We start from the raw sequence: 27,039 nt of genomic DNA, 5'->3' as shown, positions 1-27,039 counted from the left end.
AGCAACTGGCATGTGTGTCTTAATGTAAGATTTAGGAATATCCCTGAACAAAATAGTGGTTATCATTTTACAGGTTCCAGAATGAGATGAATGGTTGCACCCTGGCCTCTGTCAGGAGTGGAGCGTCACTGTCTTGATGGTAGAACATGAGGTACTGTGTAACGTTAGAAGCTTCTTTAGGAACTAATTTCCAGAGAACACTAATGGAGAAAACCCAGGGAGGGAAAGAGCCTGTGAGAGGGGCCTCAGAATGGGAATGGGAAAGGCAGGTTAGAGGATTTTGGAGCTCAGTGCAGAAAATGCCGATTTGCTGAGAGGGTCACTGGACAACCATTTTGAGCAGAAGCCAAGTAGGACGACCATGATCCTTTGAGATCTATCCCCCTAGGGCTGGGGCCCAGAATGTGGAACCTGAGTACTAACACTCGGGAAAAGCAAGGAGCTTGGTGGGGGAGAGATGTAAGGGCAGCCCCCTGGCTAGACAATGGCCATTGCAAGGTTGGGGAAGTGCAGTGAGCAAAGAGGTATATAAAGGGCCAACAAAAAGCTCCTCCAAGCTGGTAGGTAACTATATGAGGCTGAGAAATGCAGACAGAGATCAATCCAGTCCTTTAAGCCACAACCTTGGGTCTTTAACATTTGTTTTTCACATGGAAACAATACCAATCCACTGCAGGGGCCAGCTGCTGTGTGCATGGAATATACTGGAAGACAGAGACCAGCTAGAAGTTACTGCAGCAATTCCTGCCTTACACGTGGGTGTGTGGGAAGAAATGATCAGCAGGCCTTAGGGATGAATTTGCTGTGCAAGTGCAGAGAGAGGAGACAGGGGTGGGGTGGGAGGAAGGCTGTAAGATGACTGAGGGTTTTTTGGAGGTATAATTACCTATATACGTCAGTAAAATGCACAGATCTTAAGAGTGGAATGAATTTTGGTAAATGTCTACATTTGTTTACACACACACAAACACACACACACACACACCCCGTTTTCTTAAAGGCCGAGTTTCAGGTGCCTGCAGATCCTAAGTGAAGCTGCTTCAAAAGCAAGAAGCTATATGCACCTGAAGTGAGAGAAGCAACAAGGGCTGGAACTAGAGATTTGAAAGTTATTTGGAGCCAGCAGGTAGAAATCTTGTGAGCAAATGAACACAAGTGCAGGAAGGGGTAACTGGAAAGCAGAAAGGCCCAATTTTGGGGGCGCTTGAGCCTCCCACACTGAGGGTCTTATTTGGGGATATAAGTGCAGAGTCTTCTCTTTTTCTCAGGCTTTCAATCTCATATTTAATTCTCTTAAGAGAGAAAGAAACCACTTTCTGAGTTGTTTTCTACCAACGTCTGCCCTACCGAACTTGCAGAATGGCGTCGTTGGGGGAAGGGAGCTAGAGGATCCCACAGAGTGGGTGGTCTGCACCTCCTCCAAGCAGCATGCACGACTACCACGCGCAACTATGTTCTTGACCTGGGGAGCCTAGCTTCCTCGGTGCAACGGCCCTGGAGCAATGCCCTCGGTGTTTGCAGCTGGTGCAAGCTTGCAAGCGGCGGGAGCTCCGCGGCTCGAGTTGGGGGGCGGTGGGCGTGGTCGCGCAGTCCCGAGCAGTCCCGGGAATGTTCTGAAAAGTATCCAAAAGTTCCGCGCAGCGCGCGCGCCAAAAGAAAAAAAGGGCACAACCCCCCACTACTCTGGGCGTTGCGTGTCCCGACCTCGCCATTCGGACTGCACCTCCAGCTGCAGTGCACACGGTTCCTGCGCCTTCTCTGGAGCCTCGCCGTCGGCTGGGCTTTTTTCCCTTGCAGCAGTCTCCAGACCCGAGAGGCGGCCGGAGTCCTTGCGCTTTTCTTTGGGGCACCATGCCCAACGACGACGCATTCAGCAAGCCCTCGGCACCGTCGGAAGCCCCGCACGCCCCCGGGGCCCCGCCGCAGGGCAAGGCCGGCTTCGGCAAAGGAGCCGGGGCGCTGCCGGGGACGGCGGGCGCCGGGGGCAGCGGCGGCGGCTCCGGCTCGGGGACGTCGGGGATGGGCGCTGCGAGCAAGAAGTCCCCGCGGCTGCCCAAGTGCGCGCGATGCAGGAACCACGGCTACGCGTCGCCGCTCAAGGGCCACAAGCGCTTCTGCATGTGGCGGGACTGCCAGTGCAAGAAGTGCAACCTGATCGCCGAGAGACAGCGCGTGATGGCCGCGCAGGTGAGTGCAGGAGCCCAGAAACCAGGGTTCGGCCCCGAACTTTTTGGATAAAAGCTCTTGGGCCAGGCCGGCGTCATGCGGGACCCGAGTTCGAGAGTGAGGCGGCGGTGCTAGCCGACGGCCCGGCGCGCTCGGCTCGGGGCTCCCAGCCACGCGCCCACGCCACTCTCGGAGGGACTCGTCTCCGACCCCGCCCGCGGAGCAGTGACGTGCGGGGGTTTGCTCGGCTCCGCAGGCCGGGGGATCCCTGACCCGGTCCTCCAGCAAAGAGTTACAAGGTTCACCCTTTCGTGGATCCCCAAGGTCCCCAGAATCTCTGATCCCGCTTTCATAGCAGAGTTGCCGGGTTCGCTCTCCTGGGAAACGGCCTCCAGAACTTTCGACCCCGCCCCCAGCAAAGTTGCTGGGTTCGCCCCTTTGGGGGTTCCCCGGGATCTCTGACCTCGCTCTCTGAGCAGAGAGTTGGGGGTTCGCACCCCTCAGGGATCCCTGACTCCGCCCCCCCTCAGCAGAGAGCAGCACTTAAATTCGGGAGGGTACTTCGTGGTGCCGGCGCCGGCTACTCGTTTGGGCGAAACAGACCCGGCTGCTTATCCGCATAACGTGGTGGGGAAGCTGTGTTTCTGGAAAAGTCTCTGTAACGGACGCCAGCGTGGCGTGGTCCAGGTTGTGCTCTTGGCGCACTTTTCGCGGTGGCCCCGCGGGGACCCAGCCTGAGAGCCTCAGCCATTTTGAGCGCTACGGAAATTTTACCAACATTTTAAAATTTGCTGTCTCGACCCAACTTGTTCAAGTACAAATTATTTCGAGTATATTTTCAAAACACTCTTAAGCATTTCCTTTTAAATACGCGCTGTGGAGAAAATGCAGGGGTTGAAGTTTTGTCTCTCGTCCCTGTTATTTGTTTGTTTTGTAAGCGGCAATAGCAGGACAGTAATTTAACTCTTAACGGCAATAATTTCTGTCGTTGATATTCTACAAGGATTTTTAGAAGGGAATGATACACATTCTTTCCAGCTAAAAGTTGTCTCATCTTTTAAGACAGGTTATTTAAATTGAAAAGATACCCAGGAAATATTTACCAACGATGTGCTACTTTTGATTAGGAACGTGTAAATATCCTCCGTTGAAAATGATTTAGATAAGATCGTTGAACAGGACTGCATAAATGCTTGAAAGATTATATTTTCTATGTATTTGGTTTTTAAAAATGTGTTTTAAACTAGGTGTATTTTGGCTTCACAGATTGTGAGTGCAGTTACAGAAACACAGGTTTTTTTCTTGGTTTCTTTATAGATTTTTAGCTTAATCTAGAGTGGATGAAAAAACAGTATAGCATTAAAATGCATCACAGTGAGTTTACTGAAAAAAACTTTGGGACATTTAAATTGTATTTGTGGGTAGAAAATATTCTGAACGTTTAGTCGTTGGCTCAAATAGCGTGGAGAGTGTGTTTGGGAGGGAAATTTTCCTCAAAAAGTGGAATGAAAATATTTACCCAAGTAGGGCTATTCTTTTTGAATAAGCTTTATTAGTAGGGGCAGTAACCTGGAAAAAGGCTTTTTGTTATGTTGGAAACAAAAGCAACTCAGGATTACTTTTATAATAGAAACTTAACTGTTTTCCACACCAGAAGGCTGGTGCTGTTCTAGATGAAACCTCTCAAATCCACGTGACAGCCATTTTATTAAGTCATTCCAAAATAAGTTTGATCTTAGCTGTGACTCTAAAATAATTGCATTTTTTAATCAATTGCCCCACCTTCGCTGTTTACATAACATTTCCTAAGAAGCTTTGAGAGGTCTTTGTAAAAAATATCATTAGTTTTAGTGTGTTTTGTGTGTTTTGTGCATGCATGGGATTTGTGTAAATCAAGGTATAATTAGGCATTGACATACTTCACAGGTTCTCGAGTACTTAATGATTTCTGAAAGATCCCTAATACTTTGTTTCTAAAATTCTTGGTTGATAATAGAAAATCCAAGATTTAAGCTTACTTACTTAATATTAATTAAGGATTTCTTTTGTAAGTTGAAGACTCCTCTTGTAATGAGTAAAATTACCTGCAAATTAATCAGCTTTCTAAATTTGGAACAATTTTCTGAAAACATAAACTGTAGTTGTGTTTCTGGTTTACTATTTTGATTTCAACTTGTGTCTTGTCTTTTGGACTTTGAGGTACAGGTACTTTTTTCATTTCGATACCACCAAGAGTCAATCAATTTCAACAGAAAGTCTCTTTTTTTTGTTACATATAGTAAGGAAAAATACAATTTATTTTCTTTATACCTCTTTATTTCAACCTTTAACAATGTTATTTAAAAGAAGATAAATTGAAGGACCCCGAGGAGTTCCTTAGGTATGTTAGGGCCTTTCCAGCTCCAGCTTCTATCTTCCTTCTTATCTAGAATATCACACCTGTCCTCCCTTTCTCTCCACCTGAAACCTCTCCCTTTGCCAGGGACCTCAACACAAGCTTCCAGCCCCTTTTCCCGATTACTTCTCTACATGCTCCCTTCACCATGGAGAACAGGGCTGCAGGGTTTCCTAAGCAGCTCCTGACTTTCCTGCACACCCTGCTCCCTTGTTCCCATTATTCTCATTATTCCTGGTTCCCTTGATTCCTGGTTCCTTGCCTGTCCAAGTCCTACTAATAGTCCAGGCCCTGTTCCAGTATCACCTCTGGCTGAGTCTTACGCTTCAAGCCATTTCTGTCTCTGAATTTCTTCTGTAGGAATTGGTGTGTACCACACTCTTGAGTTGCACGTTTGCCTGCCTCCTGTTTCTCTTAAACAGAGACTACCTTAGGATCTAATCTAACCTTACTGTCTCTTGCTGGTCGTTGTTCCCATTCTGGTGGCCTTTTACAAATTTGTGGAACGAAGGAGTCAGTGATCCCATTCTCCTTCTTTCCTAACCTATCAGTGCTGACGTCTACTCTTCAGATTGAACTCCTCTGCTTGGCTGACTCGACCATTTTTTCATGATTCTTCCTAGCAAGCCTTATTTCCTTCTACTCTCCATACTCGGTTGTTTAACTTTTTTAAATTTTTTTTTGAGCACTTAACTGTAGGCCAGACATTCTGGCTGTAAATCCTTTCTCAGCTTTGGCCGCACATCATAGATACCTGGGTGACTTTGAAAAGAAATGATTCTCAGACCTTATCCTGGAGCTGATGGATCCTGCCGTCTGGGGTGGGCGGGGCTTCAGTGGTTGCCGGGAGGCTGCACAGGTGATGCTTATAGTGTGCTGGAGGATGACCCGCTGCCCTCTGCTTCCAGGTGGCCCTGAGAAGGCAGCAGGCCCAGGAGGAGGAACTGGGGATCAGCCACCCCATCCCACTGCCCAGCACTGCCGAGCTGCTTGTCAAGAGAGAGAACAACAGCAGCAACCCGTGCCTGATGATTGAGAGCAGCAGCTCCTCACAGCCCCTGCCGGCCAGCAGCACCAGCACTGCAGCTTCAGGTACCCTGGGGGGCCCGGGGTTCACATCGTGGCTGGGCAAGGGGAAGAAGAAGGGCTGTGGCCATGAAAGCAGTCTCAGGACCATCCTGAGCCACATATTACATTCAGAGCTTCGAGGGGTTTCTTAAAAGATTCTCCCTCTGCAGGTCTGTTTTTGGCTGCCTCATCAAGGAGCTGGCCATGTACTCTAGAATTGGAAGTTCAACAGCTTCACTTTCCTGTTGGTTATTAGCCAAGATTGAATCTGGACAGAGTCAGAATCACAGAATGTCAGAGGAGTGAGATTCCAGATTTCATCTCAATCCCACCCTTCTCCATTTGGGGCTCTTCTTGGTGGGAGCTAAAAGATCCTTGTTTTCTACACATGAAAATCCATTTCTCTGGCAAGGACTGTTCTGAAAAGGCCATTTCCTAGGCGTCAAGTTTCCCTGGGCACTGGGAAGTAAGGGAAGGCAAGTCCCATCGCTTAAATTCTCTCCCGGCTTAAATTTTCTCCTGAGTGCTAGGACAGTGCCAAGGGCTGTACATATGCTAATTCACTTCATTTCATTCTTACAAGAAGGAGGCAGTAATCCTGTTTTACACATGTGAAAACTGAGGTATAGGAAGTTTAAGTGACTGGCTAAATCTACAGAACTAGAAAGCATATGAATTGGTCCATCTGCCTCCAAAGCTCACTGCACCGGGTTTCCACATCACCTTCAGCTCCACAGTTTTCTTGAGCTGCACTGTCCAATATGGAAGCCGCTAGCCACATGGGGCTATTTAAGTTTAAATTAATTACAGTGAAATAAAATGAAAACATGCATCCAAAGAAGATAAACTTAAGTGGCCAATAAGCACATGAAAAGATGCTAAACATCACTGATCACTAGGGAAATGCATATCAAAACTACAGTGAGATACCATTTCAAACACATTGGCATGGTTTCTATCAACCCCACCCCCAAAAATAGCAACATCAATTAGGATATGGATAAATTTTGGAATGTTTGTGCTGTGTTGGCAGGAATGTAAAATGGTATGGCTGCTATGGAAAACAGTATGGTGGTTCCTCAAAAATGGAAAATAGAAGTACCATATGATCCAGTAATTCCACTTCTGGTTGTATACCCAGAAGAATTGAAAGCAGGGTCTTGAAGAGCTATCTGTACACCCATGTTCATAGCAGCATTATTCATAATAGCTAAAATGTGGATGCACCCAAGTGTCCGTCAACAGATGAATGGATAACCAAAATGTGGTAAATACATACTGTGGAATATTATTCAACCTTGAAAAGGAAGGAAATTCTGACATGCTACATACAACATGGATGACCCTTGAGGACATTATGCTTAGTGAAATAAGCCAGTCATGAAGACACAAATACTGTATGATTCCACTTAAGTACTTAGCATAGTTAAAATCATACAGACAGAAAGTGGAGGGGTGATTGTCAGGGACTGGGGGGATGGGAGAATGAAGAGTTATTGTTTAATGAGTATAGAGTTTCAGTTTCTTTTTTTTTTCCTTTTTTTCTTTTTTTTAATTAAAGTTTATTGGGGTGACAATTGTTAGTAAAGTTACCTAGATTTCAGGTATACAATTTTGTATTACATCATCGATAAATCCCATTGTGTGTTCACCACCCAGAGTCAGTTCTCCTTCCATCACTATATATTTGATCCCCTTTATACTCATCTACCACCCTCGTCCCCCCTTACCCTCTGGTAACCACTAAACTATTATCCTTGTCTATGAGTTTTTGTTTCTCATTTGTTTGTCTTGTTCTTTTGTTAATTTTGGTTGATATACCACATATCAGTGAAATCACATGGTTCTCTGCTTTTTCTGTCTGACTTACTTCGCTCAGCATTACACTCTCAAGATCCATCCATGTTGTCACAAATGGTCCTATTTCATCTTTTCTTACTGCCAAATAGTATTCCATTGTGTATATATACCACAACTTCTTTATCCATTCATCTATCGAAGGACATTTTGGTTGTTTCCATGTCTTGGCCACCGTAAATAAAGCTGCAATGAACATTGGAGCACATGTGTCTTTATGGATAAATGTTTTCAGATTTTTTGGGTAGATACCCAGGAGAGGGATTGCTGGGTCATACGGTAATTATATTCATAATTTTTTGAGAAACCTCCACACGGCCTTCCATAGTGGCTGCACCAGTCTGCATTCCCACCAACAGTGTATGAGGGTTCCTTTCTGAGTTTCAGTTTCACAAGATGAAAATAGCTATGAAGATCGATGGTGGTGATGCACATTATAAATGTATTTAATACTACCGAACTGTACACTTAAAAATGGTTAAGATGGTAAATTTTATGTTATATGCTTTTTTACCACAATAACAAAACAAAACAAAAAAAGCAAGGAAAAATTTAAAACATTCACTTCCTCAGTTGCACTAGCCACTTTTCAAGTGCTCAGTAAGTACATGTAGCTTAGGCCGCCCATACTGGATAGTGTGCATTTCCACTTCTCATGAAGTTCCGTTTGACAGCACTGGTCTAGAGTGCAGGAGCTCTAAGAAACCCACCAATCAAAGAGCTGTGAAATCTATTTGCAATCAGTACATCTATTACATATTTAATACATATGCTGAGATTCACAGAATGTCTTTAGAGCCTGCTGTGGTTCTGTGAAATATAGCCTTGCAGTGTGGTAGCTCTTCACTAATCTTCTCATGAGTTACTCAATTTTCTCTGCTTAACCACTGGGCTGAACTTGCTCAGCTGCTTGTCATTAAGTAGCCGTGCAATTTTGCACAAGTCACTTAAGCTCTCTGGGCCTTTTGTTTCCTCTTCAAAAAAAGGCGGGGGGTGGGGGGGGGGTTGAAACCCCTTGAGGGTTTTGAAGATTCTGTAAGTCTTGACCATTATAATGAAGGAGAAGGTAAGCAGGCACCAAAGAAAGCAGGTGAGAGGTGGGACCACAATCTTTGTGTGGCAGGTAGGTGTGTGTGTGTATATGTCTGTCACTGTGTGTGATACAAGGGCTGTAGGTTCTGTAATTAACAAGGGAGTGGTATTATTATTATTTTTTTTTTTGTCTTGGTTGCTCATAATACGAACAACAGTTTCTAAACTTTCCTTTTTAAAGGAAGTATATCCGACAGATACATGATCTTTACACTTTGGGATTTGAAGCTGTCTAAGGTTAATTCCCAAATAATGTGTAGGAGGTCATGGCTAATCTGGTGGATTTAGCTGGAGGGCTGAGGTGAGAACTGGGTGTGTCAGAGGAGTGAGAGGGGAAGAACTCATTTGATGTTCACAAACATTTTATGAGGCAGGAATTACTATTCCCATTTGCAGATAAGGAAACCAATGGTAAGGAAACTGCCCCAGGATAGAGCTGACTGGAGCTGGGATTTAATCCAAGCCTGTCTGTCCCAAAACCCATGCATTTTCCATTTCAGCTGCCTGTGAGGAGAGGCTGTGGGAACAGTTCCCAAGTTTCCTTAGAAAATGGGCAATTATGATTAGAGGCTATGATTTAATCTTCAGAAGCGATTCAAGGCACATGGGCAAATTAGAACAATCTTAGGGGCAAACATCTCTGCCATTCTCCGTTGTCATAGAAGGCTGCAGCCCCTCGTCTTCCTGGGGAGAAATACAGGGAAAGGCCCATGATAGAAAAATGACAATGCTGGGCGTTTTGTATGGGACCACAGTTGAACTTGGTCTAACCTGCTGTCCTGCATTCTACCTTGGTGGAAGGGATGTCAGAGTTTGATTGTATACCCCAAAGTGGCAGAGTTTTTTAGAGAAGCATTTCAGGCTAGATGGGGTTCAGAATGCCAGAGAAGTTCTCCCACGGTATTTCATAGAGTGGCATTAGGGAACGTTACAAATGGAAGCCGCAGGAAAGCAAGATGGAGGGTTCAGAGTCGAGGAGGATGTGAGCAGATTGCCTTCTTGCTGTGGAACCCATAGACCTTGGAGTCGTTTGGGGGTTTTGAACCAACACAATGGGAGGGGAATGTGTGTTGTATTCAGGTGCTCAGGTATGGGTAGGGATGCATCACTCTGGAGGCTTTCCCTGCCAAAGGAAGAGGGGCTCGCCCCCAGCCAGCTCATCTCTGTGGAGCAGGAGCGTCAGGCCATTGCCATTACACAGCTGGCTCCTACCACAGCTCCTGAGTTGGGATTGGTAACTTCAGGGTTAGGCTGGGGAGTGAGCAAGAGAAAAACAGAATTGCCAGTAGAATTAAACTACATGAATATATAGAGGGAGAACGAGGGAGAAAGAGAGAAAGGGAGGAAGGGGAGAGACAGATTGACTGACTGATGGACTGACTGGAGAGCGTCCTCCAAGTTTTATACAGCACGTGTGGCCTGACTTCTTAGATAGCTTGTTGCTAACAAATGAGTCGCTTCTATTCAATTTCCAGAGACTAGGATTTATTTAAAATGATATTTAACTTTCTATAGGAAATAGTACCTATTACTAGAGTACAAAAGCATATTCAAAGAAAGATGACTGTTCTTCTAATCCCAACCTGCGGGTCTCTTCTGTTTGTCATTCCAGGGTTACGCGCAGTATGTACAAGCTTATGTGTCTATTGATCGTTTTCATATATGTGTGTATGTATATTATTTATATATTTAACATAATGGGAGTGTATTGTTCCCACCTGTGTATAATTTGTTTCTTTCATTTAAAACCGCTTGGAATGTTTTAATGGCCTAGTATTCCATTATATATTAATAGACGTGGAAGGCTAGGACTCGAAATGATTTAGTGAGAGGTGAAGTTGTAGGGATTGTTATGGGATCGTGAAACCTACCAACCTGGCACTCACGGGGCAGTTTGCTAACCACTTTCTAACACCTAATGTTTAGTGTCTACAGGGCAGTAGCTTAGTGAATTTCAGTAGATTTTCATGGCCTTGAAGTTTTTTAGTTATCTCTTTTTGGCTTCCAAAAGTGAGAGTGACACATGCCCAAGAATTATTGCCAAGATTATTGGCTGAATTCTAAGGACACTGTGAAGGCAATTGGATTTACCAAGCTGTTGTTTCTTTATTGGAAAACTGACTCCTTGAAATAGGATAATGTACCTTAGAAGAAAGTCTCTACAATCCTGAGCCAAAGATTAGCTAAGATCGAACAAAACACTGACCGAAGCGTTCCTTAAATAATGGGGTACAGAAGATTTTTGTTGTTATTTTCATCCATGATTGTGTGTATTACTGTGGAAGCAATAGCCTGTTGAAGAAATGCACTGTTCATTGCTGTTTGTTATTCTGGTGGGATCAGTGTTAGCGGATGCACCACTGATTAGCAAATAGTTTCTTCCCAACCATTTTTGGGGCACCCAGAAAAAAAAGGTAAGCATTTGGCTTATAAATGACTATGAATTAATAGCAACTTCAGCATTATCTCTATGGTTTTACTTTTTTAATTTTAGCATTTTATATATATAAAATTTTTGAAATTATATATATATTTCAAAAATTATCAACTGACTTAAAAAAATCTCAGGCATTCTTTCTCTTTGAAATTTGGGCACCTCTTTGTTTTATTTTAAATTCTGCTTGTCCTTTACCTCCTGTGCAGCCAGTGGGATGCTGTTTTGCCCAGTGCTTACACTGAGGTCTGCCTAGTTCTTTGCTTCTGCTTTTCTGTGCAGAGCTGTCAGATGAAGGCATTGTAGATAATTCGGTTCTGCATATGTGTCCTTTGTAAGTAAGGACCTGAATGTTATCTCCCTTGGGGCCCTCCCTGCTGGAGCACCCTGGACTTCCACACACATTCACATTCACACTCCCCCACATCAAACCACCTCCTACCGTCTCGCGCCTCCCCCTGGCAGCTCAGCCTCCTGTGGCCGCTGCCCGCTGACTTTCTCTCACCTTCCCCCTGCTGGAAGGGTCATTCAGGTCTGTGCCTGATAATGACAGGATCCCCTCCTTCACTTCAGCAGCAATTCCGCTTCTGCGTAGAGAGAGCACACATGCCAGTAGGGGAACACTGTGTTACGTCTTTTAAATGCTTTATGAACATGAAATATGCTAGTTTGAAAATGCAATAATGCCCCCTCATAGGGATTTTACCAGCAAGAATGGCTGATAAGCGAACAATTGAAAATATCGAGTTATTTAAATTTTTAAAAAACTATTCTTTAGAGCAGTTATAGGTTCATAGCAAAATTGAGAGGAAGGTAGAGATTTCCCATATACCCCGTCCCCCCACATGCACACCCCACCAGAGGGGGACATTTGTTACAATTGATGGCCTGTGCTGACACCTCATCATCACCCAAAGTTCATAGGTTACATTAGAGCTCACTCTTGTGTTGTACGTTCTGAGTAACTTCACTGCCCTCAAAATCCTACGTGGAGTTATTTAAATTTAAAATACACTTCAGTTTTTATCTTTGCAGTTTTCTGATATACATAGAGAAGCACTTCATTCAAATGAACAAACAAAATGTTTTATCCAAGCTGGTTTAAAAGTTTATTTTTGAAGGATTCTGGCCACCTGTATGAGATGACCTACATTTGATTTTAGAGCGCTCAATTTCAAGCAGAATAGAAAATGTAGATATTTGGTTTAAAAAGGTCTTTAGATAAAAGCATTCCCCAATTTTCCTTTCAGAGTCAAAGAAATTTCCAGATGTCTAACAAAACAAAACTCTTTCAACTGAAGCAACAGTTGGAGGCTTGAATGAGAGAAAACACTGAAGCGTCATGGTACTTATCATTGTGATAGCCTGTTGTTTCAAACAGTGTCTCAGTCAATTTTATTTATTTCAAGGGAAGTCTTTGTTTACATTTCAAATATAGCAATTAATTGGCCTGAGAGAAATTCTCTGTGGACAGTATTTCCATAAAGCAGTTATAACAAAGTACACAGGAAGTAGCCTACTGGCCTACCTTTATTTAGAAAATAAATTTAGAAAACATCTAGAGTCACATAAAAGGTAAATGCAGGGTTTAAAGTCACAAATTCATTTTGTAACAACATGTGTAAAAGACAAAAGCATTTGATTGGTTTACAGCTACATCTCCTTTGTGAAAATATAATCTTAAAGGCAAGGATTGCATTTTCTTCACCATTTTATTCATGTGCGTAGTACAGTACCTGGCTTTATAGTAGATGGTCAATAAACCTTTGCTGAATGAATGAATAATGATGGGTAAATCTGAAGTTGTGTTTTAAAGCACTAGATTAGTGATCAATACACATTGTTCTTCGGTGTATGTTTTTGTTTTGTGATCTTTTTAAAATGTGGATTTTTTTTAAATGGCTAACATTAAAACATAAATTAACAGCTTACAGTGTAATTCATATGCTATATAACTCATCTATTTAAAGTATACAGTTTATTGTTTTTTTAGTAAGTTCAGAGTTTTGCAACAATCACCAGAATCTAATTTTGGACTATTTTTGTCTCCTCCTAAAAGAAACTCTACCCATTAACAGTCACCCCCCATCTACTCACCACACCAGCCATAGGGAACTATTAATATATTTTCTGTCTCTATAGATTTGTCTATTCTGGACATTTCATGTAAATGGAATCATATGATATGTGACGTTTTGTGTCTGGTTTCTTTCACTTAGCTTGGTGTTTACGAAGTTTATCCATGTTGTACCATCTATTTAGTATTCTTTATTTTTACTAAACTATTCCATTATATGGATCTATCATATTTTGGTTTTTTATTCAGCTGATGGACATTTGGGTTGCTTACACTTTTTGTCTATTATGAGAAATGCATCTATGACGATTTTGGACCAGTTTCTGTATGAATGTATGTTTCATTCTCTCGGGTATATACCAAGGAGTGGAATTGTTGAGCCCTATGGTAACACTATGTTTAACCTTTTGCGGAACTGCCAGAATGTTTTCCAAAGGGGCTGCACATTCCCACCAGCAGTGAATATATGAGGGTTCCAGAAAATTCAAACGCAATTGTTTAAAATTAAAGGATAAGAAGCCTTCATTCTGGCAAACACTACAGATTTAAACCCAGTGAGAGTCTTTGATGACCAGAAGTTTAGATTATGGAGGATTCTCAAGGTTTACATTTTATTATCACTAGAAATAGTCAGTCTTTCAAAAAAGTTTCCTCTTTTACCTCATTATCACATACAGTTTGTAGTGAAAGGAACAGTGTTTGAAGAAGGAAACCATTGAGGGACCTGGCGGTGGGCTTTCTTGTACTATTGGTTGATAGAAATATTGGTTTGTTTCTGAAGAGCTAAAGCAACTTTTCAGACCTTGGGTGCAAGTATTTCCTCAGGATGAGGGAGAGGGACTTCTAGTGCCCTAGAAACTTGGCGAGAATAATTTTTACCGTTGGATTTCTAAAAATGGAAGACCATTATCTTTTGTGAAGAGCAAAAGAGAAAACCTGAGAGTTGGTGAAAATGGACAGCTGTTCTTCATGTTACTTACAATGGGAAGAGAGTAGTTCAAAAACTGCCTTAGAATTCACTGCCAATAGCTGGTCGTAGCATTGAAGAACTTTATTAGATGGTGACACTGGGTATTGTCATAGTGTGATAACAGCCTTGCTTTTGCTGCTGTAGGAAACTGCTGGTATGTCAGAAAGCTCCTCTATGTCTTCATTTTCACTTGCCTGCTCTGCAGTATCCCCCTGGACTCCTTGAACCATGGATTCCTAGTTATTTGCTGGCTCAACAGACCTCTCCGTTGACCACCCCCTCAGCCAATTCCTACTCTTTGAATCTTGTGGACACCTTTCTGACCCATCTGTTGTTTCTGCTAGGCCAGCTTTCTTCAAAGCTTCTTGGCCTTTGAAATCACCTATGGACTCGCATGAGATAAGATGATTCCTTTTATTTCTGTCAGCATCCTTTCTTTCCCCTCTTTCTTCTTCTCCCAGCCCCTAAATTTTTGCTTTATTGCTGACTTCTCTCTTTGTTTTATTCGCTGGTCTAATCTGTACTTCTGAGATAATGAGGACTCTGAACTTTCTCAAAGGACTGAGGTTTACAGGGAAGGGTGCACAGGGGAATGTCAGCTAACACCTTGTGAGGAGCCGATACATTCTGTGCCGCTGCCAGATGATCTGGACTCTGAGCCTAGGCGTGCTCCGTGTTGTGCCACGAAGCAAAGGAAGCAGGGTAGGTGTGCTGGTGGGCTTCCTGTGGGCCTAGCTGCTGTCTCACTGGTTCTTGACTTGTCAGGGTTCCTTCTCCACTGTCACAAGCAACTATGTAAGTGCACGTCTGCATTTCTGTCTTAGCTTGACGGTGTCTTACTTTTCAACTTACAAAAAATTCACTGTGACAACCTTTGACTCGCCTAAGAAAATTCACATAAATATTGATCCCTGTTGCTGAACCAAATTACATTTCAAACCCAGTTTCCTATCGTCTGTTATGTCTCTTGGTGGACCTCACAATCCCTAGTCTAGTCTTATCGTGCAATGCCACTGACCAACCTTTTCAGAAAAAGAAAATGCATAAGGAACTCCTAAAGTAGACTATAAATAACCGGCTTGTTGTCAAAAGAAAATATTGATTCTGTATTATAGTAATAGCAAATTTTCTGATTTTTATTGGCAGTAAGAGTTCTAAGATATTGCTTTAGCCATCCAATGTCAGTTCAGTGGACACTAACAGATGACTCAGTATTGATTTCAGCACCTATAAAATGACTCCCTATTTCTGTACCACCCTTAAATCTGGTCCACAGGTTTGGTCCAGAAGGAATATCTAAAATACAGAATATGCATTGATTTAGGGAAGCAGATTGGATTCATCAAACACCTATAAACGTTTGCTGAACTGAATTGAGTTCATCTTTGCTGGCAAGTCTGCTGTTTGAGCAAGGTTGCCTATCTCCCTTCTTCCCTTTCCTCCTTCTGTTTTTCTATTTTATTCTTCACCCATTTGACAAGTATTCACTGTGTGACTGCATTGGGTCAGGCCCTTTTCTAGGCATGGGATATACAGCGGTATGTAAAACATCCGTCTCTCATGGATCTTATATATCTAGTGGGGGAGACAGTTGATAAACAAGCACACCAGTAAATAAGCAAGATATTTTCAGAAAGTGGTAAGTGCTATGAAGAAAGATGAAGTGATATGATGGAAGTGTCTGAAGGAACAGTGGCTGTTTGATAGGTTGGTTAGGCAAACAGGGCCTCTCTAAGGAGATGAAATTGGAGCTAGTCCTGAGTGTGAGCCATTGCGGTCAAGGTCTGGGGAAAGAGCCTCCCAGGTGTAAAGTGCAGTCATGTGAGACTTCGCTTAGAAGAGGAAGTAGGCTGGGATGCTGGAGTGGTGAGAGCAAGGGGTGACATCACTGGGGTGCATCTCTCAGGGCCGTGGAGGCCAGGGAAAGAGTGCAGTGGGAAGGCTTTGGAGTGGTGAAGCAGTGAATGGCATGATCTGACTTCCTTTCTTAAAAGCTCTCTCTGCTGCTGTGTAGAGGGTAGTTTGGAGGGAGACAAGTGGGAGCAGAGATGGAAGTGAAGCTTGTGCAGTTGCCCAGGCAAAGGGGAGACCAGCGTGGACTGGTGTGGTGGTAATAGACATAGAAAGAGATGCTGGGGCAGGAAGTCTATTTTGGAGGCTAGTTTACATGTAATTTTGTTAGATACTGTCAGTGGCACTCCCTGTAAAGAGCGGCTGCCACAACATTGCCAATGCTAGGTTGACATTGGGCTTTACCAGTCTGAAAAGTGGAGAGTTGTACATTGGTGTGGTCATTAGAATAATGGCCCCGGAGATATCCACACCCCAGTCCCTGTGTCCTGTGAGGGTATTAGCAGACATGGCAAAAGGGAATTTGCAAATGTGATGCATCAAGGATCCTGGGGTGGGGAGATGATCCTGGAATCTCCAGGTGGGCTCATTCTAATGGCACGCATCCTTGGAAGTGGAGAACCTTTCCTGGGTGCCCTAGAGATGCCACAACAGAAGAAGACACCGGAGAAGGTGAGTTTTGAAGTATGAGAGGGACTTGACCCACTGTTGCTGGCTTGGAAGATGGAGAAAAAGCACCCTGAGCCAAAGAATGCAGGAATTCTCTAGAAGCTTCAAACAACCCTCAGCTGATAGCCAGCAAGGAAACAGGACCGTGGTCCTAGGATTGCAAGGACCTGAATTCTGACAGCAAACTGAATGAGCAAGGAAGCAGATTCCCCCCCCCCACCCCCACCCCCAGCCTCCAGAAAGGAATGCAGCCCTGCTGACACATTGATTTTTAGCCTGGGGAGACCTGGCTCAGACTTTGGATACACAGAACTGTAAAATATAAAATGTGTGTTGTTTAAGCCACTAAATTTGTGGTAATTTGTTATATAGCAATAGAAAACAAAGACACTTAATATAGTTTATAATTCCCATTTCTTGTTTTTAGTGAGGTTGAACTTTTTTTCATCCAGTTACAAGCTATTTGTATTTTTTTTCTGTGAGCCACGTGTGCATTTCTTTATTAGCCCATTTCTTTATTGAATCCCTCCCATCTAGGGGGTCCTTATTTATTCTGGAGCTTGGCCCTTTGTGATATGAGTTGCAGTCCCCCCCCCACACACACACACACACTCATCCCTCGCTACTTGGTATTTCAGACTGTGAGACTAACTGGGGACAGACCGCGGAGACAATAGGAGCCCAAGGACTGCGTCCTGGTCACTGCACTCTCTGGGGGGCAAGCAGAGGAGCAGAAGCCTGTGGATCTTCTAGTTCCTGGTTAGCAGGTCATTAGCCAGGCCAAGTGAAAATGGCCATCAGAGAGCATGGTAGAATGGCTGCACCTGAGGTGTTCCTTATGTTAGTCCAACTCCTGCTCGTCATTTCAGTTTAACCATGGACAAATCTCACGTTAAGCTACCAGCCCCAGTGATTGAACCGTTTCACAATCATGTCCAGTGCTCTGGTCTAGAAGTTTCAGCATTACTATCTGGTCTGTAATAAAGGGGTATGGCCATGGCTGAAGGGTGGGATATACTGTTTAGTCAGATATTGTCATTACTGGAGACTAATCTTATTCTTACCCAGTGTTTCATGAACTTAGAATGCATGTTATCGGTCAACTATTTAAAGTAATTTTACTGCTTTTCTTTGGCTAATGCAGAATATGTTCAGGGTTGGTTTCCCCCAGGGTGTGTAGTTATTAGCTTGTGGCCGTACCAGGTTGTCCCCCTGAGAGAATGGTATGTGGTAGTAGAAGCTTAATTAAAGGTCTTGAAACTCAAAGGCACCTAGAAAAAGAGTTTTGCTGTTATCTCGGTAACTTTGTACCTGGGCAGGAAGCTCCATGCCGTTGGAAGAACCTACGCTCTAGACCCAGTTCCTCACCACCACTCTGATTTTGAGCAGTTCACTTCTTTGTCTATTTCCTCAAAGGATAAATGGATAAAATGATATATGTCTGTCCAGTCTATCTCACAGAATTGTTGTGCTCAGCTAAGATATATACGTAAACATTGCTTGTAAGCCGTGGTGCAGTACAGAACCTGCCATGGAACTCACGTTTCAGACAGTGATAAGAGGAGTAGCGGAATGAGCCTGGAAACGATCCATCCTATAGCCGTAAACTGTTCTTCACAAGAATGAAGCGATGTGAACTGACATCACAAGAATGATGTCTCTCTCTGGGTGAGGATTATGTAACCTATCACATTTCTCTCCACCCCACCCGAGCTGCCAGGAATCTCAGAGATACATCTTAATGCTCACGCAGAGCAAATGGATTGAGCCCTCACATTAGAATAGTTAAAGTACTGCCCTTTTCTTGGCCTCACTTTTCTTTTTGTATTTTACTAATTTTGCCAATATATGTCTTGAGTGTTAGCCCTCTCTTATCCTTTCTAAAGGGAGGGGGAGTATTGTATAAGCACGCAGATACTCTGGATGTGAAGATGAGGCAGTTACCTTTAACATAATAGGTAAGGCACTAAATACCTTGCTGCCCCTCACTGTGTGGACAGAAGGTACATGTTTTAGAAACCTTGGGATGTGCGTGTCAGATTCAGAAGCAGGGGGTGTTAGCACAGACCTGTTGGAGGGGGCAGACACGTGGCCATCACCACCTTCTAGAAGAAATGTGAGATCGCTGAATGAGGTGAGTGTCGCTGTTGCCCACTATGAAGTGGGGTCTGCCTGGTGATCGGGACAGTATTTTTAAGTATTTAGTTTTAGAAATTTTCATTTTTAAAAGCACTCCTAAATCTTCGTGCGTTTGAAAGTTCAGGTGTTAGATTTTTCGTTAGGGGCAAACAACGCATCAACGGAGTCTCAAGGGTGCTCTTCTAATACAGTTATGTCTAACGCCGTGGTGGAGGGGAATGAACAAGTGGTGGCAACGCACAGTTCCTCATTAGCAGGTTGGAGCCAAGTCGGAGACTGTCCCACGTCATCCCTCCCTAGGAGCCGCTGCCTCAGAGCCCCAGCCACCCGCTTGGTGAGAGAGGTGTTGTTTCCCTTATCACTCTCTGCCTCAGTTTTTATCTGAGAGATGGAATTACGAGTTACAGGAGAAAAGGAGTAAGAAACACATCAAAGAGCTTTCTTGTGGCTTTTGAATAAGGGGCCTCCTAGGTTTAGGGTTGTTAGTTTGGGGTGTGCTGTTTTCATCAGGAAGCACCTGGGGTTTGTTTTTGTCTAAAAGATGTAGATAAACTAGAGAGAATCCAAGGGAAGGGCAACAAAAATGATGTATGGCTTGAAGAGAAGCAGAATAACAGTCTATAAATATTTGAAAGGTAATATAAAAGAGGGAGAGAGATTATTTACAACAGTGGAGAGGAGTTTGACAGGGAACAAAAGCTTGCATCTAGGAGCAGGGGAAAATTGGGTAGAACTGAAAACACAAAGCAGAATAACGGTGATTAAGCAAAAAAATGTAATTCTCACCATTAGTTTGTGTTGCCAAGGGCCAGAATGGCCGGAACAAATTATGTTTCTCAAACTGAGACTCTACTCATGATTGTGAATAATGCTTTCCTAATTCCTCATTGTGAAGGGGAGAGAATGGACAGTGCTTTATGCTTTGCCTTCGAAGTGAGTAGTTTAATTACCAACTCTGGCATTATGCTTTGAGAGGTGGTAGTAATAATTACAGTTCTAGCTCCCATTTGCTGAGTGTCTACCTCATGCCAGGTGTCTTAGCTGCTTTGTTATTTATATTCTCATTTAATCTCTACAGCAACTCCATAAAATAGGAACTTTTTTCCATTTATAGGGAAACTGGGGTCCAATAATGTGCTCAAGATCACACATGGATTAAGTGGTGGGGTTGGGATTCAAACCCAGGTCTGGGACTCGCAGCCCACGTCATGCCCTCTATTGGGCTCCATCACCCCGGTGATGATAGTACTAATTTGGGACCCACTAGGCAGCCAGGTTATTAAACCAGGTGAACAAGTTTGTATCCAGGTATAGGGGTAAGTAAAAGAGTGGGTGTCTAGAGCTCTCTTTCTCTCTCTTTTCCCCCCCTTTTTCTTGAGATATATTTTCTTAGTAGCTGCTGTGTTATTATGTCACATTTTCTCATTCTGTAAATTCAGTTAAACCATAAGCATTTAGTCATCCTTATGGTTATAGAGTGATCTGTACAATCTCATGTAGGAAAGAAAAGTTTTGTAAGTTAGGCATTATCCTTGATCTTACATGCTGGTTGTCATGGGGATTCCTTGGCAGTATTCTGTACTTCCCTGGGCTGTCTGACTCTGATATTTCATCACGTCCAGTGTATTGATTACTAAAAAGAAAAAACAAACCCAAAATACACTGCATTAACTACTCAGAATAAAGGTGAAGAGCTGGGTGTCTTTGTTTTTCATGTCATTGTAAGAAGGTCCCAAACCTGGAATCAAAGGCCTGCGTTTAATCCAGACTCCAGCTCCGGCTGTATTCCTTTGTGTTCAGGACCCCTTTCTAAGCCACAGCCGCTCTTTTGGCTGGGGCGGGGACACAGAAGTTCCTGCTTTCTCAGCCTCCTAGAGTTATGGTGGATAGCATCTGAAAGAATATGTGTAAATTGCAGACTATTTCATAAGTGAAAGATGACATAACATGAAAAGTTAGCATCATTTGTTTTAGCAGCTCATTTCTTAGCTCAGCTCCTCTTGGATAAAATCTAGGATAAGTAATGGTCGAGACTTTTGAGGAAGTTGACATTATTCGAAGGGGGCAGATTTTTATTGGGGGCAAAACAGAAAGTTTTAAGTGAGTTTCAAGGACACTCTTCTAATTCCGCAGCCATTGCGTCTTCCCTTTGCCCATGGTGGCATGCAATGGAGACCAAGCCTAATTTCTTAACCAGGGGCTAATAGTATAGAAATTAAAAATGTGGCTCAAGGCACTGTCATTATTTCATGGATATGTTTCACTTTGGCAGTGCTATTCATTCTATATATAGGAAGTACCTTTTCTCCAGAGCTGTGTGCCTTTTTAAAATAAGGAGCTTTTCTAATTCTGTCTCCATGCTCTTCTGCTAGTAGTGGTCTCTAGTGAATTTTCTTTAAAGTCATCCCTAGATTACTTTTTACTGTAAACTGTAATGATTTTTCCCTGGTCATATTTCTCCCAAGGTCTCCTATCTCGGTTACTTGTAAGGCTACTCCTCCCCTCTCTTGTTCTCTTTGATCTTTTATAATTGGCTTAAAACTCTCCATATTTAATCTCCAGTGACTTTGTTTCTCCTCCCTATTTTTGCTTTTTCAGTCCCTTAGAATTTAATAATCTGTTGCTTATTATTTTCTTAGTTTTTCTTAAGGTGTCATATTTTCTGTCTCACTGTTTAATAGTCTTTTCTCCTTGTCTACACATTTGTTTTATTTTAGCTATTAATGCAAGTCTGCATTTCTGTATTTGGGCTTGCAGTAAATAAAGTGCTGTACATTTGGTGGAGTCGGTGGGCTTCCTAGTTTCAGACTCAGCTGAACGTGAAGGTACCTGCATGTATATATGGTAATGTCGTGATAAAGTGACCCTTCCTACCTTGGAGATAAACAGTTGAGCATCCAGTTGGTGTTGAATGAATGAATGAATTGGCTGAGTTTTTGAGAGCTTTTTCTCACAAGTTGACCTTTCTGGGGCAAATGACTGACTGCTCAACACACATGAAAGAATAGCTCCATTAGCTTCTCTGTGGTTGAATTTTTGGTGAATCTTTCCTGGGTCAGCACCCACCATCATCTTTTCACTAAGCTCAGCTCTTCAGCTCTGACAGCCTTTTAGTCTCAGCATTGCAGTCCCTTCTCAGCAGGTCAGTCTTACCACTACTTTTCTGGCCTGTGTCTAGTTCAGGGATGAAAGAGAACCCCCAGGTGAGTCTCAAGGCTCTGCCTATTTTGTTGTTTCCTTTCCAGGGGAAAAAGAAAGCAACTTAATCTTAAAATGTGTGTTTGTAGGAGTAGGTGCCTTGTTGTTTTTCAGATAATGACCCTTGCCTCCTTGATTTCAACGATTTTTTAAATTCTCTTGTAAATCCAGTATTGTTTGTGATGGAATGAATTTTGAGAAGCACAGGTGAGGCTAGTGGTTGATATAGCCACAGAGCATACCATGCGCTGCCCAGGGTTTGTGACTCTCTTGTTGCAGAGGCTCCTTTCATGCAGGCCCCGTGGTTTTAGAGTTTATGGACCCCTCCCACCATGCCACAGACTTCCCCACCTCAGAGGTGTTTGAGTACAGTAGGCGTCCCTAATCTGTGCTTTTGCTTTCTGAGGTTACAGTTGTGTGTTGCTCTGAGTAGAGTGATAAAATCTTGCAATGTTCCACACGGGACATGAGCCATCCCTTTGTCCAGCGGCTCCCACCAGTTAGTAACGTAGGAGCCTCCATCACGGTTATCAGATCGACTGTTGTGGTATCGCAGTGTTTCTGTTCAAGTGACCCTTATTTTACTTAATGGCCCCGAAGTGCAAGAGTAGTGATGCTAGCGATTCAGATATGCCAAAGAGAAGCTGCAAAGCGATTGTTACATATTGACAGGTCCATAGTAGCTATGTCAAAATGCCTGCGTCATTCACCTCACTTCATCTCATCATGTAGGTATTGTTTCACCTGACACCATCACAAGAAGTGTGAGTACAGAACAATAAGATATTTTGAGAGAGACCACATTCACAGAACTCTAATTATTACAGTATATTGTTATAATTGTCCTATTTTATTATTAGTTATTGTTGTTAATCTCTTACTGTGCCTAATTATAAATTAAATTTGATCATAGGTATGTATGTGTAGGAAATAACATAATATACATAGGGTTCGGTACTATCTGTGGTTTCAGGCATCCACTGCGGGTCCTGGAACGTGGGTAAGGGGGGCGTTGCTATGTTGCCAAGCAGTTCTTGATACTGGTGACCTTTCTGTGAAATGGAATTTCTGAAAGCATGTTGGATTGCTAGTGATCCAGATGGACAAAATCTGTACAACACAGGTCACTAGGTGAGGTAAATAAAAGATGTGATACCAGTGTGACTGTAGTTGTAAGAAGTTGGCTAGTTACATAGCTTCTTTCATGCTGTTTCTTAGTTGCCATGGTAACATTTTAGTTGACAGGCCCTGCTTGGCTCTTGGTAATATTTCTTTCAGTTAAGATTTGACTTCCTTTTCAGTTAGGATGTTGATTGATATGTAGATAGATATAGATATCTGTGTATGTGCATGTGTATGTATGTATGCATATGTATGTGAGTACATATATGAGGTGTGATCAAAAGATACAGTGAATGTTTAAGTTAAAAAAAATTTATTACAGTAAAAGACACATTGCTATTAATCTCCCTCATTTTGAACACACTTATCCCATCGTTCTTGCCATTTTCTGAAGCAGTTCTGGAAGTCCTCTTTTGTGAGTGTCTTTACTTCATCCTCCATCATGACAACACTCTGTGCCACACTTTGCTTCTGTTATGGCAATTTCTGTCAAAAACATTTCAGTGTGTCCTCATCCACCTTATACACCAGATCTGACAGCGTGTGACTTCTGGCTCTTCCCCAAAGTCAAAATGACCATGAAAGGAAAATATTTTATATTGATTCGGGACATCGAGGCAGCCACGACAGCACAACTAAAGACACTCAAGAAAGAGGACGTCCAGCACTGCTTCAGAAAGTGGCAAGAACAATGGGGTGAGTGTGTTCAAAGTGAGGGGGAGTATTTTGAAGGGGATTAATGGCAGTGTGTCTTTTACTGTAATAAATTTTTTAAAATTTAAACATTCGTATTTTTTGATCACACCTTATATGTATATGTGTATCACATGTCTACATATATGTGTGTGTCCACATATACATCTACCAAGTTGACAGAGCCCTCAGGATCTTGTAACTGCTACCTCTGCTGTTATCGAAAGCTAGAAGCCTCTGGATCTAGCCAAAAAAAAAAGGCATTGTCACAATTGAAGAGTGTCAGTTGGGCGATCCGATTGGCCGAGCTTACTTCGCATGCCTAGGCCCTTGCTGCGCAGACGCTGGGAATTCGAGTTCTGGCCACTACATTGGGGAGGCAGGAATTGTCACAAGTGTGACCATTTTGCTGCACCCTGCTATCCCTGTGCTTTGTGACACATTTGGTGGAGCACTGAGCTGTGAAGAGATAACTGAGAGTTTGGAGACGATCCTCTCTTACGCTGCAGAGCGTTTGTACTTGGAGAACAGCATAACACACGTGGCTGTTGCTGGCGAACAGGCTGTAGTTGCAGAACTAGACCAGGACCCAGGGCTGGAGCGAGCTGCTTTAGGGAGGAGCCAGAAGAACCACAAGCTAGAGGCTTTGGGCCCGTGGGCCATGGCCTTGGACCAGACCGGACCAAGCCCTTGCCCTGCCGGCCATTCCGAATGGAAGGGACGAGGTCCTGACCATACGGGCTCTGTCTTTGGAGGCTGAGAAATCTCGACCTCTGAGTTTGACTCACCTCCGTGCCAGTGTTTAAAGTTAGTCGTCACTTAGATTCTGTCCCAGGAAATCGTCAGCGTCCACTCCTTGTCAGTAGCAACGATGCCTTTGAACTGACAGTGTTACTGGCCACAGCTACGACTTCCTTTTCCTTAATGACAGCGTGGTGGCAAAGCGTGAGGTCTCAGACGGGGCCTGGTGGGGGTCCCACTGTCGATTGCACACACATCCTTAGACTTGAACTTCTCTAAGCATTGAAACAAGGGATAGAATTACTTCCCGAGACTTCTCTTCTGTCTGATTCCGTGAAAAGCTGTTAGGTTTAATTCTCTGTGGTTCACCTTACCTGACTTTGGTAAAAATGGACTAGTTGAAAGAATGAACTAGTTTTTATGTTTAGAATCGACTTCTTTTAATTCCAGAGGAGCTTTATTCAAAGGGAAGGAAAGACAGAAGGGAAACAGAGATGGCACATGCAGAGAGTGCATGCACCAAGGAGATTCCGGTGGACAGTCTCAGCTGTACGGGTGGTTAGTGGCCACACAAAAGTCGAGTGGTTTCATTCCTAGATGTGGACACTTTCGGGTGTTTTTGTGAACCTTGTAATAAGTTTGAGGTACATGTCATCTCACACCCTCATACCTGAGCCGTGCAGTGGGGCTACTGAAGGAGGCCATGGCGAGGAAGATACAGAAAGGCCAGTGAATGGCGAAGCATTTCAGCAGCCACGTGTACAGCCAGCACTCCCTATCGTCTTTTCTCTTTCCCTGCTGATGATGAAAGTGAAATAAATGGAAGGTGACGCTTTGGGGTGTATCACCAGATGTCAGTTCTAGAATTAATATTTTAAATGTACGTGGAATCCCCAAATCTCATTTTAACCACTGATTTGAATATAGTTCTTCCTTCCACTCAAAACACACTAAATGTGGGAGTGTGTATATTGAATTTAAGATTTGAAGTTTTCCTCTTTCTCTATTACCTTCCCTTTCTCCACCTTCTCCCAGTAGCAATCTATAAAAAGCATGATACAATTAAAGAGCCAAATCAAAGACAAGGGAGTGTAAAGGGCTCCAGATAATTCCCAGTTTGGGTTATCAGCTCCCACATAATGGAGAGTTGATTATGCTTTATTTTTCCTATTATTTGAGGGGAGGTAAAACTCTGTGGAGGTAGGAAAGGTGCATCTGGAAGAGATCTGAATTATTCCCAACTCAAGATAAGTGTGCCTATAAAACGTTTCTGATGTCAGCTTTGGAATATACCACTAAAAAGTACTAAAGATCAGAAAAGCTTCCTTCACAAGTTTGGTAAGGCAGAGCAGTTAGCTGTAACCGTGGGCAACCCTGGAGGTCATAGACTAAGCCAGGAGAAATAATTATGCATGGTAATGGGCAATTACAGATAATGGCCTTTTGGGGGTGGCAGAAAGTACACAGCCCCACAGTCTAGCCTGGAATGAACATTGAATAGCACATTAACTTTATAGCAAGCTGAAAGTTCAGCCCTGGAACAGCAGCAGGCCCCCAAATAAATAAAATCCCTGGCTTACTTAAAGGAAGCACTGTGGTAGCTGCGCTTCTCCAAAGGAGGGGGGGCTGGGAGGGGGGTGGAGTCTGGGGAAGGAAAGGAGGGGTCAGCTCTCCACCTGGCTGTGTTTGTCTCACTAAGTAGAGATGGTTTGGGGCCTGGAGGTAGGTACACAGTGAAGAGTTTGTTTGCTTTCCTGGCTCCAGGTTTGTGTTTGACGTTTAAAATAGCCCTGTCATGATTGCCTTGTGGGAGAAACAGATTGTTCCGCATTTCCTGATTACGACTTTAGGGAGTGCTAGCACACCGGACTGCACTCAAGGCTACTGTCTGACCTCAGAGGAGGCCAGGAGTGGAGGATTCTGCTGCTTTCCAGCTACACAGCATTCGGGAGGCCACACCAGCTACAGCCTCGTACCCCGAAGATGAGCGTTTAGAGCAGGGAGAACTTTTTTTTTTTTTTTTTGTACAGTTATTTAGTGACTGCCTTGCTGATGGCAGAGAATGTTATCGCTGTGTTGTGATTGTGATAATAAACAATATCTAACATTTATTGAGCACTTACCATGTGTCAGGACCTTTCTCAGCCCTCTGTGATGTAAGTAGCAGCCTGATCGCCAAGTTACAACAGACACTGGGGCACGGAAGGGTTAAGTAACTGGTCCCAAGGTGCCGGGGCCGTAGGTTTCAGATCTGATCAAGCAGTTTGACTTGGGAGCCAGCTTTCTCAACCCAAGGCCCTGTTGCCTGGCATGCTGTGTAGTGTTGTATGCCTTTTTCGCTGAAAGGAGTGTTCCAGGCTTAAGGACAAAAGCCAGAGATCCCAGTTGGGACTTTATTGCTGATTGCTAGCAGCTCAGGGAACTAGCTCAGAATGAGACACTGGACTCCAATTACTCTGAAATCGGTCCTGGAAAGAGGAGAGGTTGTAAGACAGGTTCTCAAACTTTTTAGTTAGAGGATCCCTTTACACTCTTAAAAATGATTCAGGACCTCAAAGAGCTTTTGT

At 43.4% G+C, this 27,039-nt stretch overlaps 1 protein-coding gene across 2 annotated transcripts in view; it reads left to right on the top strand.

Annotated features, from left to right (window-relative positions):
* Positions 1 to 1,851: 1,851 nt before the first annotated feature.
* The window catches only part of DMRT1 (doublesex and mab-3 related transcription factor 1), a 95,263-nt gene continuing 70,075 nt past the window's right edge, over positions 1,852 to 27,039 (top strand). Inside the window, exons 1-2 of one of the 2 annotated variants that reach the window (XM_019729724.2) lie at positions 1,852 to 2,187; positions 5,470 to 5,653. In XM_019729724.2, the coding sequence (XP_019585283.1) occupies positions 1,852 to 2,187; positions 5,470 to 5,653 (520 nt within the window). Of the gene's footprint in view, positions 2,188 to 5,469; positions 5,655 to 27,039 lie in introns of both variants that reach the window. The other variant, XM_074331581.1, reaches the window with a different exon arrangement.

The sequence above is a fragment of the Rhinolophus sinicus genome, linkage group LG04 (assembly GCF_036562045.2).
Source record: "Rhinolophus sinicus isolate RSC01 linkage group LG04, ASM3656204v1, whole genome shotgun sequence".
NCBI classification, from domain to species: Eukaryota; Metazoa; Chordata; class Mammalia; order Chiroptera; family Rhinolophidae; genus Rhinolophus; species Rhinolophus sinicus.
Note: the sequence above shows the minus strand (reverse complement) of the source record. Positions and strands in the feature narration are given on the sequence as shown.